Raw genomic sequence first — 12,795 nt, forward strand, 5'->3', positions numbered from 1 at the left:
TTGGCCTACGTGTAATAATGGATTACATTTAAAAATCATACATTTTACATCCAAGTCCAAATTTCCAGCTTGTCATCAAAATTCACAAGACCCCCTGCACTCCTATGTCACAGCATTGGTAGGCACTGAACACCCACTGCCCCGTTGAACAGGCCCGCCCTCTTTGTTGGTCAGAGGCCACACCCTGGGCACTGAGACCCCTTGATGACAGCTCTTGCTCTGTTGTTTCTCTAATAGGACAGTGACGCAGTAGAAGGTTTTGTATACCCATGTTGCTCTGGAAAGTGGAACAATGAAAGAACTGAGAAGGTTGTATGTTTCAAGAAGGAGCGCTCATCATCCTTTGTGCAGGATGTCCTGCTTTCCTCCTGTGCTGACCTCCTGGCTCTTGTAGGGGGCTACGTTTGCTACCCCAGAGCCAGAGGAAGACATCTGGAAAGAGAGAGGCGGTGTTATAAGAGCTTTAAAAAATGTGTCGGCCTAGGGCAAAAGGGTCAAGATGGGGAAAAGAGGAGAAAGGGAGATTAGGAGCTTCCTACCAGCCACACAGCCTGGCAACCCCGACACATGCGGCAGGTGCTGTGGCTTCCCCAGGTGCCGATGGTGCCTCCGATGAGATGGATGAGTCTGGAGGTGACGGAGTTCTCTGATCAGCATGGTAGTCCAGGCCCAGCCTAGCTGGAAGGACACTTCTGTGTGGTGGGAGGGGACTCAGGGAGCATAATAAAATAGGAAAAACTCGGACTTTAGAGCCAAACAGACCTGGTTTCAGATCCTGACTTTGATACTTACCACCTGAGTCACCTTGAGGGAGGTTTGGAACCTCAGTTTTCTCATCTGTCAGATGGAGACTGGTTGGATAATTAAATATGCATTGGAGGCACCAGGCTTCACTTCAGGTGCAATAGATCAGGAGTGAGCAGAACAGGTAAGGCCCCTGCTCTCATGGTGCTTACATATGAGTGCAAGAAAACAGACAATAAGCGGGTGATTATTTCATTATCTGGTGGTGATAACTGTGGATTGGTTGTTTATACCTTGGCTCATTTCCAGAAAAGGTCGGAGACAGTAATAATATCTCAGGACGTGTGACAATTGAATGAGATAATATATGCAAAGCGCTTACCCCAGTGCCTGAATATAGTCTTTCATTTCACAAATCCTTAAAGAGCCCCTGTTCTGCGTGAGGCCCTGTCCCAGCCGGAGGCCTGATGGGAACACACACGTGAGTCACATCTATAGCGGGATTGGGAAAACTAGTGTCCTCCGGCCTTTGTTGTCAGCTTCCTGATAGACATCACTGAAGGAGAGGCTGAAGGCATCTCCACAGGGGGGATAGGCCGGTCGTGTAGCACGAAGAGAAAGGATTCATCACAACAAGCCTTGGGTGCAAGTCCCTCTGTGCTACTTATGGCTGCGTGGCCGTGGAGCGACGCCCTCACCTCCAGAGCCTGAGGCCCCTTGTCCACAGCACTGCCGGGTGAATCGAGGTCCGGGATGGACCCGGGGATTGCCTTTGCCCTCTGGGGCCGGAACTGACGCCCTTTCTTTGGTTTCTCGGGCTCCAGACCACTCGGCCCTGAGTGCGGCGAGGACCCTGTTCGTGGATGTGGAGGAGCGCCGGCCTGAGGCCATGGACGTTAAGGAGAGGAAGCCGTACCGCTCGCTGACCAGGCGCCGCGACGCCGAGCGCCGCTACACCAGCTCGTCCGCAGACAGCGAGGAGGGCAAGGCCCCGCAGAAATCCTACAGCTCCAGCGAGACCCTCAAGGCCTACGACCAGGACGCCCGCCTCGCCTACGGCAGCCGCGTCAAGGACCTGGTGCCGCAGGAGGCCGAGGAGTTCTGCCGCGCAGGTGAGGGCGGCCGGGGCGGGGCTTGAGGCGCGCCTGCGCACTGGTGTACCTCCCTCCCCCCTCCCCCCCGGGTGTGGGCGTGGGCGCGGGCGCGCTTGAGCAGCGACTGGAGCCCAGCGGCGTGGAGGGCGCCCGTCCGCGCCAACACTCCGCTAGTTTGGCACCTAGACCTGGTCAGAGCCTGCCTTGTAGTTCATTCTTAGTTCATTCGTTTCATGCTCACCCCCCTCGTGGGCGTAATGAGGTGGTTAGGAGCTGAGTTCTGACCACCACCAGCTCGCCTTTAAGCCTCCCCTGTTAGATGGCCATGAGTACTCGCTACTGCACTGAATTGTCCTGAGGACTAATGAGATGACGCGTTGCGAGGTAAGTGCGATGACGCCATGCCTCTCCCACTAGGCCTGGATCCACAGGAAAGCTGACCTGTTAACAAGGCTGCCTCTCCTGCTTTAAAGACGAGGGGTCTGGGCTTCCCTGGTGGCGCAGTGGTTGAGAGTCCGCCTGCCAATGTAGGGGACACGGGTTCGTGCCCCGGTCTGGGAAGATCCCACGTGCCGCGGAGCGGCTGGGCCCGTGAGCCATGGCCGCTGAGCCTGTGCGTCCGGAGCCTGTGCTCCGCAACGGGAGAGGCCACAACAGTGAGAGGCCCGCGTACCGAAAAAAAAAAAAAAAAAAAAAAAAAGACGAGGGGTCTTCAGCTCTTTCCCATTTGTGGTTAACAGCTCGAACTCTGACATCAGACTGACCTGATTTGAATTCCGGCTCTGCCATTTTTACTGCCCTCAGTGTCTTCACCTGGGCCGTGGGATCACAGCCATGCCTCCTAATTGCAAGGTGGTGGGGAGGATTGATGAGGACTGAAAATAGAGCATTTGACCCTTGCACAGAGCAAGTGCTTCAGAAATGCTGCTGGCTACTGATTGTTCTCTCTGGGTCTCAGTGAGCAGAGGGGACAAATGGTGAGCCCTGCCAGGCCCAGGTTGGCCTGGATGCCATCCTAGCACGGGAGGCTCCAAAGGGAGCCCCTCTTATCTTCATAAATAACAAATGAGAAGCATTCTCAGCTCATAGGCAGGCATGGGCACTGCAGCTTACAAAGTTCTCTCTCTCCCGTTACCTCCCTGGAGCCCCAAAAATCCTGTGAGGGTAGCAGAGTTCTCTCCTCCCACCTTCCCTCTCCCTTTATCCATCCTCCAGAGTGCTACCAGAGTGTGCCTGTCTGATTATTTAACTACCTTTCGCTGAGCACTTACTCTGTGGCAGGCTGGACACGGAGCTGACTAGGACCCCGGGAGGCACAGGGGTTCCTGGTTAAGAGCGATGCACATGACTGGGAGAGGAGGCCGTCTCTGGGGGTTCCCCTCCTGCCTCACTGGCAGTTCCTTCTTCCTTCCTTTGCAGGCTTGTCCTCTTCAGTCCTGACCCTGGTTGCGGGATCCTTCAAAGCACGGGCATCTGCCTCTTCTCTCTTCTTACTCCGCTCTTCCCGGTTACTCTCGTCCACAAACCTCTGAGCTCCCACCCTGGTACCCCGCCCTCTGCCTCTGTGCTCCCAGCACACTCTCCGTGGATCCCCCCACTTTGGGCTTTAGCCCTTCATCATGGCCTGGGCTGTGTGTCCCACGCTTGACTGTGAGCTCTGTGAGGTCAGGCACCACGCCCTGCTCGTTGCTGTACATCAGTACCCGACGGCAGCTTGGATTGGGTTAAATGTGGTGCTGCCTGGTTGTGAGTCCATTTCCTAGATCGGTGGTTTAACTGGAATATGATCCTTAGCGCCTTCGTCTACCGGTCTTCCTCATCCCTCAGAACACCCGTGGGAATGTTAAAAATATGGAAGAAGCTGTCCCTGAGTAAACACTGAGTAATGTGGAGGCTGTGTTTCCCATGGAAGTCAGTATCCCCTTTGTCCCTCAAACACTGATCCCTGAGTGAACTCCCCTCACCCAGGTCTTCCCAGCCTCTGTCGTGGGCACAGCCAGGCTTTCCCGGGGCTTCGAGAGACCTGTCAGTGGCCCAGCCTCGGCTGTGTGCTTGGCTCCCTGGGTTACCCCAGAGGCTGCTGGTTCCTGTCACAGCCCACCTGGCGTGAGGAAACAGAAGGCAGAGCCGACCTCCTTGTGCAAGGCCCACTTTTCTCAGCCGGTCACCATCTTCTTCACTTTGCTGCTCCAGGCTTTCCTGAGCTGGCTGGAAAGGAACGTCTGGTCCCAGGGAACCATTGGCATTTCATGGACCAGGCTTCTGCCCTGCTCAGGAGCCCCCCTTGCTGGCAGGCCCTCCCTGGGCTGGAAGAGGAGAGCTGAAGCTCTCCGTCCAATTTAGCAGACGCATACTGAGCCTGCACTGGGTACCGGGTTGCCTTCTAGGCCCAGGGAATAGGAATGAACGGGACACAGCCCCTGCCCCCGTGGAGGCATCTCGAGCAGAGGACCCAGGCTCTTACGCAGTTCTGCTCTGCAGGAGGACCAGGGCCGAGGACTCTCAGAGGCAGCTCGGAGGAAGAAGCAGTGACTCCCACACAGGGTGTAGGATGAGGGGAGGCTTCTCAGACGAGGGGCCGTTTGTATTGGGCCCTCCATAAAGGGGTGGAGGGTTTGGGCTGGTGGAGAGGGTGCAGAGGAAAGGCCCGGGCATCGAACATCACAGTGAACTCAAAGGACAAGAGTGAGTCCTGGGGTAGGGGCCGGGCTTCTGGTGGGGAGATGGCCCCCCCCCCCCACGCCCTGATCCCACTCCCCTGCCTTCCCTCCTAGGCACCAACTTCACTCTGCGTGAGCTGGGCCTGGGGGAGGTGACGCCCCCGCACGGGACCCTGTACCGGACAGACATCGGCCTCCCCCACTGTGGCTACTCCATGGGGGCCAGCTCCGAGGCCGACCTGGAGGCCGACCCTGTGCTGTCCCCCGAGCACCCCGTGCAGCTGTGGGGCCGCAGCACACGGTCGGGGCGCAGCTCCTGCCTGTCCAGCCGGGCCAACTCCAACCTCACGCTCACCGACACGGAGCACGAGAACGCAGAGACGGGTGAGTAGCCCGCTTGGCCTGTGCCGGGCGCCTGGGTTATGGGGCCGGGGGTTTTAATCACGGTATTGGTCTTCTGCGCCATCCCTTGGGGCTCCGGTGAATTCGGTGGAAAGTTGCTTTGCTGTCCGTCGTCAAAAGGCAGAGCCTCTCGCAGGGTCGCGTGCAACCACCGCCTGTGGGTGACAGGCTGGAGACGGGTTGCCGCACTTTCATTCCAGATGAGAGGGGTGCCTATGGGGCAGGGTTACTGCTTACAAGGTGCCTGTGCGGGTGGGAGCAGATGGGCCAGAGGCTTCCGCTCGGAAGCCCATCCCCTGCAGCTCATCCTCTCCGGCGGTCGCCGTGCCTGGTCCTGGCAGAACTCTGCTCACGCAGCCTCCAGCCTCCAGGTGCCCAACCAGCCTGGGCGCCCGCCACGCGTGCTGCCCCACCCCAGGGTCTTACGCTGATCAGAGGATAGCTTTCACATGAAAACTGTCACGCTGGAGTAACTTAAAACTCGTATTTTTACGCCAGCTTTCCCATGATCTCATCTGCAGATTGGAGGAAGTGCTGTTTCTGGACTCTATTCCACTCTCATCTCTGTAGCTCTTTTCCAAGGCCAGAGAGATGCTGTGGGAGAAAAAGAGGACAAGTTATTCACACATCTCCTTTTTTGTGGGGAAGGAAAGGGAGCCGTGTTTCAGGATATTCCTCTTCACTCGTACCTTGCTGGCAGATCTCTGAGGGGCCCTGAGATAGATGCAGCCCTGCAGTGGGCCACCCGCTGAGGGAATTTCCCTTTCTGTGGCACCTTGTGCCCACAGTCTCTGGGCAGCTTGTGGATGAGGCCCACATGAAGGAAGGAGGGTCCTGCTGGAGTCCAGCAGCAAAGACTTAGGGAGGGTGGCAGAGACCAGGACAGCCCCTCTGCCCCGGGGAGGGCTTTGTTTCCCAGAGGTCCAGTGAGGGGGTCTGCTGGCCCTGCCACACCAGAGGTGGGAAGGGGGACGTGGGGATGGCAATCTGAACGAGAACTGGAAGAACCAAGCCAGGTACCAGTGCCCCCTACTGGTTTCCAGCTCTAAATGCAGGATCCTTTGATTCCTCCCCAGGATGTGGGGGGAATTGGAGAAGTGGTTTGAGGGTGGCGGGGGGAGTGTGTGGAGACACCAGGTCAGAGGTGAAGGCTTATGTGGGTTAGTCTCTGGAAAGGATGCTCCAGTGGGTTATGGCACAACACAATCCCAGATTTGGGATCAGGCAGGAGACTAGGTAAGGTCAGGGTCAGGTGGAGAAATCCATCTCCTAAAAAAGTCAGGTGCAGCAGAATTGCAACTGTTTGTTCCACCACTGCTGCTAGAGAACTTGGAGTTTTTCCTAGGGACGCACCTGTTTGAGGGGTAGAGGAACAGCAGGTCCCAAATACCAGCTTGGCAGTGTCACCCTCCCCTGATACTCCACCAGCCCTGGGAGGGGGTCAATGACCTCAGCATCTGAAGGGGTTCCCCGCTGTGCAGTGGGGAGCCATCCACCCTCCCTCATCCACCTTCCCACCTCCTAGGCCCAAGCCCAGCCAGCAGCCCCCTTCTCTCCTCTGCGCTGCACGCTGAATTTGATGTGCGAGGCCTGTGCAGAGAAAATGGTGTCTAACTGGGAGGCAGGAAGCCTCAGTGCCATCACTGACCTAGGGTGTAGCATTGGATAAGTTAGATCCTTTCTCTAGACCTCAGTTTCCTCATCTGTAAAATAAGTAGTTTTAATGAAATCAGCATTCCTTGTATTCTGAGAATGTTAATAGTTCTTAGATTGAAGAGGGGTGGAGGGGAGTGCTCTGTGGTCAAATAATGTAGGAAACACTGAGTTAAAGGAATTTAAACCAGTTTCCTTACTGCAGGACTTCTCAGAGCCTTTAATACGTTAATATGCATGCTAACGGAGATATTAGCAAGGAGGGTTATACGCAGCATCCCTCAAATTGATCTGAGAATAAAAAACCCTTTATTCTCAGAGCATGCAACGGGACCAATGTTCCAGTGAAAAATTCTGGAGAATAAGTGAGCTGAATCACCTGTAGGCCCTTCTAGATCTAGGATTCCGTGATTCGAAGTCCTTACCTTAAAGTGAAGGTGCACAAGAGGAACGTGATAGTAATAACAACAATACTAGTTAATACCTGCTACTGATTATTAGACCGCCATGCCCAGTGCTAAGTGCTTAGCTGTATGACCTCATTTACTCCTTCTACAACACCTTGAGATAGGTTTTATTACCCTCACTGTACCGGATAAGGAATCTGTAGCCCAGAGAGGTTAAGAAACCTGTGTAGGTCACATAGCAAGACGAGATCTGAACTCAGGCCTGTATGATTCTAAAACCTTTACCCTTGTGGCCCTAATCATAGTGAATTTCCTCTGCAGCAAAGTACTTGGGTTGTTAGTTCGTGTGAAGGCTTCTTGCCATGGTGACAAATGATCATTTTTCCGTAAAATCATGACAGAGTGAGGCACACACCACCCACTTTATTGTATATTCCCTGAGAGCTGAATTAAGCCTCTGTTGTGTGATAACGACATAGTCGGCAAGCCTGAAGCGCTTCAGGCTCTGATAACAGGGGCAGGGAGATTGTTGCCTGCTTCCCTGGCCATACCACCCTCTCCTTCCAATCATGTATTTCGGCATTGGGCCACAGCACTCTAAGTCTCTCTGTGCTCACAGAAGATGGGCAGGCAAAGGAGGTGGGCAGGTGGATCTAACAAAGAGCTCCTCCCTGGCCGCCTCGTCCCTTCCAGGCCTGGACTTCCAAACTCAGACATCCTGCACCTGTCCACTTGCTTCAGGCTGCAAAATTATATTAGTGGCTTTGCTATACTGGAGTCTAAATAATGACAGTAACTCATCCTGGCAGTGAAGGAGCCATAGGGATGGCTCCCCTTTATCCACCAAAGGAGGTTGACAGCTTTGTTGTCAACCAGAGCTTGCAGCTGAGGACTGGGGCTCAGAGGTGAAGGGCGTGCGGCGGCCGTGTACCTTGCTGAGCTGGAGCCAGGCTCTATGCAGAAGTCTCCGTTCTTTCCCAGCTTCCCCCTCTTCTTCCTGCCCCTTCCGCTCTCACATCTTTCTCCCCTGCCCTCGTCTCTTTGTCTCGCATTCATCCCCCTGAGCCCACTTCTCTCTTTTATCTGTGATGAGAACTCTGATCTTACCATCAGAACAGGGCTTAACTCCACTGGGCTTATCAGCCAACACGTCGCATTACCGGCCAGTTCTAGGAGCAGGGGGAGGCCATGCTGAAGACCTATCATGTCAAGCTGCTGCACAAGGGCCATTGCCTTCAACCCTCATGACAGCACCGTGGCACCTCCGTTTCCCAGATGGGAAAACTGAGGCTCCCAAAAGGTCAACTGACTTGCCAGAGATTGTACAGCCAGTCATTCAGCAAGTCGGCAAAGCTTGGATTTGAACTCAGGTCTCTCTGATGCTATAGTTTGAGCCCTCTGCCCACCTCTTTTGGAATCAGCAGTTGAGGACAGCAAAGCATGACCCCCCACAACTTCCAGCCACAGCAACATCGACTCTGCCTCCACGTCCAGCCTTGCATTAGTCAATAGTAATTGTCAACAGTATTGATAGTGGTGGAGGCTTTTGCTGAGGTCATGGTGAAGCTGCCTGCAGCTGCCATCAATAATAATTTTTTATGGGGTCCATTAAAGCCAATTTCTGCCCCTGAAGGTTAATGTCAGCAGCTTTTATGTCGCTGCTTAATATCCAAAATAAATACAGAATTGACGGGGTAATGTAAACACCAATCTTCCCCCTCAGGGGCGTCAGGCGGAGCCGGCCCCCAGGCCTCTCCTGCTGAGCAGGGCCACAGCCAGCAGGAGCTGGAATCATGCCGGGCACACACTTGACATCCTCTAAGTGTTCTTTAGAAAGCAGAGGTTGCACTGTGAGCTCCATCTCCAACCACAGGGTCAGGTGGACGCGGTGTCCGTTTTGTAGATTCCTTCTGTGATTTGTTCTGTAGCTATGCTGAGCTCCTTCAGTGGACCAGGCATCATTCTAGAATCAAGAATCTAGAGGAATAGCAGGGGAGGTGGAGCTGTGACAGCCTTGCAGCCCTATCTGTGGTGGAGGTTTAGCAGGCAGTGTGGCAGGGTGGAAAGAGCTGGTTCCAGATCTAGTGAGGAGACTTGGTCACAAATCCTGGACCATGTCCCAGTTCTGAAACCTTGAGCAAGTCACCTCACCTCTCTATGCCACAGTTTCGTCATTTCTGAAACAGTGTGCCAGCGATTACCCAGGGCTGGGAGAAGGGAAATGGGGAGTTCGTGTTTAATGGGTACCAAGTATCAGTTTGGGATGATGGAAAAGTTCTGGACATGGAAAGCGGTGATGATTGCACAACAGTGTGAATGTACTTAATGCCGTTGAATCGTGCGCTTAAAAACGGTTAAAAGGCTTTTAGCTATTAATATTGTTTAAAGAGCTGTGGGATGACAGTAGAAGGAGCCATTCGTTTTGCCCTGAGGGTACAAAGGCTCATCCCTTAGTTCCACTCACACTGTGTACCAGAGTTTGAAGTCCAGCCGAGTAGGATTGCACTGAGCGTGAGGGATCTGAGAGAGGCATTCCCAGTAGAGGCAGGTTGCTGGAGCCAAGGTTTGGAGGCATAAAGAGGTGTGGTGGGTCTGGGGAATGGTGAGAATTTACTCCCGAGCTCTAATCCCAGAGGCAAATTGAGAAATTCACTTAGAAAAGAAACAATGAAACAATCACAGTTACACCCAAATTATCAAGCAGCCTGGGTATCAAAAGGGAGATTACTGGTTAAACTAATTAGGCAGCCAAACTGTTTATTGAGAGTCTGTAGATTAGGTGAGCATCTTGAAGCCCAGAGAGAAAGAAGCTCATTACCAATTTAACTCCGTTTATCCTCTACCCTCCCTGGCCCCATGCTCACCAGATTTAGTTTTTAAAATCTGTAAGAAAAGCTCTCATTAATTCCCTAAGCGGCCAGAGTACTGTAGCTACTCAGCCACTGGACACAAGGCTCCCTTCTCTAGGACAGGAAGCTGGATTCGTTCAGCTGGGGTAGGGATTATACCCCTATATTTGACTACCCTTCTCCCATACTGCAGAAGTACCTGATGTTTTCAGGGAATTAGAGTCTCCCTGACTGGACAGAGTTATCCACATAATGAGGACTGTAAGCCCCCAAGTTCCAAAAAGGATTGAGGAGGGCCTAGTACAGTCAGAGCATCTGAGAATCTGGGAGCTAGAAGGAACCTTAGAGACAACAAACGCATGGATTCTTAACCTTTCCCCATTTTCCTAGACTAGTTTCTTAGTCAAGAAAACTAGGATTTAGAGAGCTTAGGTGACTTGCTAACCGTGGCACAGCTAGTCAATGGCAGAGCCAGGGTTTGAATCCAGATCTGCCTCACCCCACTGCCTGTTACCTTTCCTGACCACTGCACTCTGCAGTTTGTTCTGCTTTATAGAAACATGTTTTCATTAGCTCAATGCTAATAAAATATACACAACCTGAGAGCTGATTCTTGCTGTATCCGGAAGGTAAACTTCTTTGTCACTGTTAGAAACTGCCGGAAGAGAAATTGAATCCGTAACCTGTTAGAGCTACGCAGGACCCTAGAGCTTATACCAGGTCACTCTCTAATTGCGACATGCTGGAGAAAAGACATTTAAAGTAGGCATTGTAGAGGTTTAAGGGAAGAAGTCCAACCAGTAGGTTTCTGAGAAGGTTTTATGGAAGAAGTGCTGGTCCCTGGGCTTTGAGGGACGGGAGGGATTCTACCAGGTAAGGAGGGGGAAGAAAGGGCATTCTCTGTGGACGAAGGCGTGGAGGAGGACAAATGTCAGGTGTGTCCCGTGAGGCTGGAACATCGGGTGTGACTGGGGATATGGGGGCAGAGAGTGCTGGGAGGGAAAGTTGGAGAGTTAGGCAGATCCTCTGTCATTTAGCAGCTGTTTGTTGAGCACCTACTGTTTTAGGTACTGGGGCTCCAGCCTGATCCAGACAGATAAAACTGCCCGCTCATCAGTGGGGAGACTGATCAACAAGTTTAAAAACTACACTATATAGGATGTTTCAAGATGTTAAGTGTTACAGGAGAGGGGATAGGGAATGCCAGGGTGGGACCGGGGGTGAAGCCAGAGGAGGCTTCACTGAGAAGATGACATGTGAGGTAGGCGAGGGAGCTGGCGGCGAGGAAGTCCGGAGGCAAAGCCATCCCGGCAGAGGGAGGGGCGGGTTCAAGGGCTTTGGGGCAGGAGGGTGTCTGCATTGTTCCAAAATATCAGGGAGGCCAGTGTGGCTGCAGTGGGGAGATCAGAGAGGGCACGTGGGGTAGGGCCCACGTGCAGGCCATTGCAGGGAGAATCACAGGAGGCTCTGGGCTGGGGACTGACGGGGTCTGACTGATACTTGGACAGGGTCATTCTGGAAGCAGCAGTGTTGAACTCCAGCAGGCTGTGTCTGAGTAGGAGGCTACTGCAGTAATTCAGGAAAGGGGGTGGGCGCTCAGGCCAGGACCAGTGCATGGAGATGGTGAGGATGGGGTCTGTACCTGGGGAGGGGAACCAGCTGCCCTTCCCTGCTCCACCCCAGGGCCTCGTGAGCAGTGAGGAAGACCACAGTATTCTTAGGTTCTGTGACCAAAATGGGGTCCCAGGTACTCTAAGGGGAGGGGGCTCACACCTGATCCTTCTCCTGGCCTCACAGCTCCTTCAGCCCAGCTGCAGAGTCCTTTAGCGTTGGCCTGTCCCATGCTGCTCCCCACTGTCTCTCTCAGAGCTCATGGCCTTGGTCATGAACCACACCCCTTGTCCCTTCCTCACACCATACTCCCTCCATCCAGCTGCTGATCATCTGGATCTCCGACCTTGTTGCCCAACTCCCGCTCCCAGCCTTGTCATGCTGCCCCCAGGAGACTCTTGGTCCCATCTCTTTTGTTATCATCTTGGCTTCTCTGTGTCCATAATTCCAGCCCTTCCTTCTGCTCAGCTGCCTCAGCCCGCCTTGGTGAAGTCTGACCTGGGGCCTCCTCTCCATAGTACCACCTCTGCTGGAATTGCTGTGATCCGGGAGCTGGTATCTGACAGCCACTAATATTGTTGTTCTTGTGAGCTCCTCGTAAGAAGACTTTAAATACATCCCGAATCCGCTCCCCACTGGTGCGCACTGCAGCACTCCCTGGTGGGCAGTACGTGCTAATACAAGCGCACCCTCCTGAACTGGGAGGAGGGAAAAACAGGCCCGGGAAGCTACGCTAAATTAAGATAGATTGCATTTGTGAAACTAGGTTAGGACCCGCTGTGTGTGCTTAGAGGTACAGTGATCTAGAGTTTTGCTTTTAATTTGAGCCGACATGACTTTCAGTTCCAGTGGAAGCAATGATGTGCATAATGACGAACTTCCTACCAAAAGACATTTGAAAGGCATTATTTCCTATTGTAAGATCAGCTTTGTCCAGGGAGAGTGGCTCTTGGCCGGTTTCAACTTCATATAATCCAGGATGACTTCAGGGAGGAAAGAGAGTAACCGATGGTGAGGAAGGAGCTTCCTGCCCACAGGAGCCTAGTTCCAGTGCTGGGGTGTGTGGAATCCAGGGATGAATCTGGTTTCAGTGTTAGGCTCTATCACCAGACCCAGTGTGACCTTGAGCAAGTTACTTTTCCTCTCTGGACGTCAGTTTCCCCCCGAGCCAAATGGGATCATTGGACTCTCAGGCAGCAAGATAACTGGGAACAGCATGGGCTTGGAGTCACACTCAGAATCCCAGCTCAGCCACTCAGGAATTGGGTGATGTGCGAACGACTGGATCTCACTGAGCCTCAGTTTCTTTATCTGCAACGTGGGTATGAACACATGCCTACCTCCTAAAGCTGTAAGGAGCACAAAAGGCAAGTGT

The 12,795-nt window shown here is 53.3% G+C and overlaps 1 protein-coding gene across 1 annotated transcript in view; it reads left to right on the forward strand.

Moving 5' to 3' along the window:
• Nucleotides 1–1,633: 1,633 nt before the first annotated feature.
• The window catches only part of TENM4 (teneurin transmembrane protein 4), a 390,999-nt gene continuing 379,837 nt past the window's right edge, over nt 1,634–12,795 (forward strand). The window contains 2 exon segments of the mRNA XM_032640774.1: nt 1,634–1,856; nt 4,613–4,882. Of these exon segments, the coding sequence (XP_032496665.1) occupies nt 1,634–1,856; nt 4,613–4,882 (493 nt within the window).

This window comes from Phocoena sinus, chromosome 8 (genome assembly GCF_008692025.1).
Source record: "Phocoena sinus isolate mPhoSin1 chromosome 8, mPhoSin1.pri, whole genome shotgun sequence".
NCBI classification, from domain to species: domain Eukaryota; kingdom Metazoa; phylum Chordata; class Mammalia; order Artiodactyla; family Phocoenidae; genus Phocoena; species Phocoena sinus.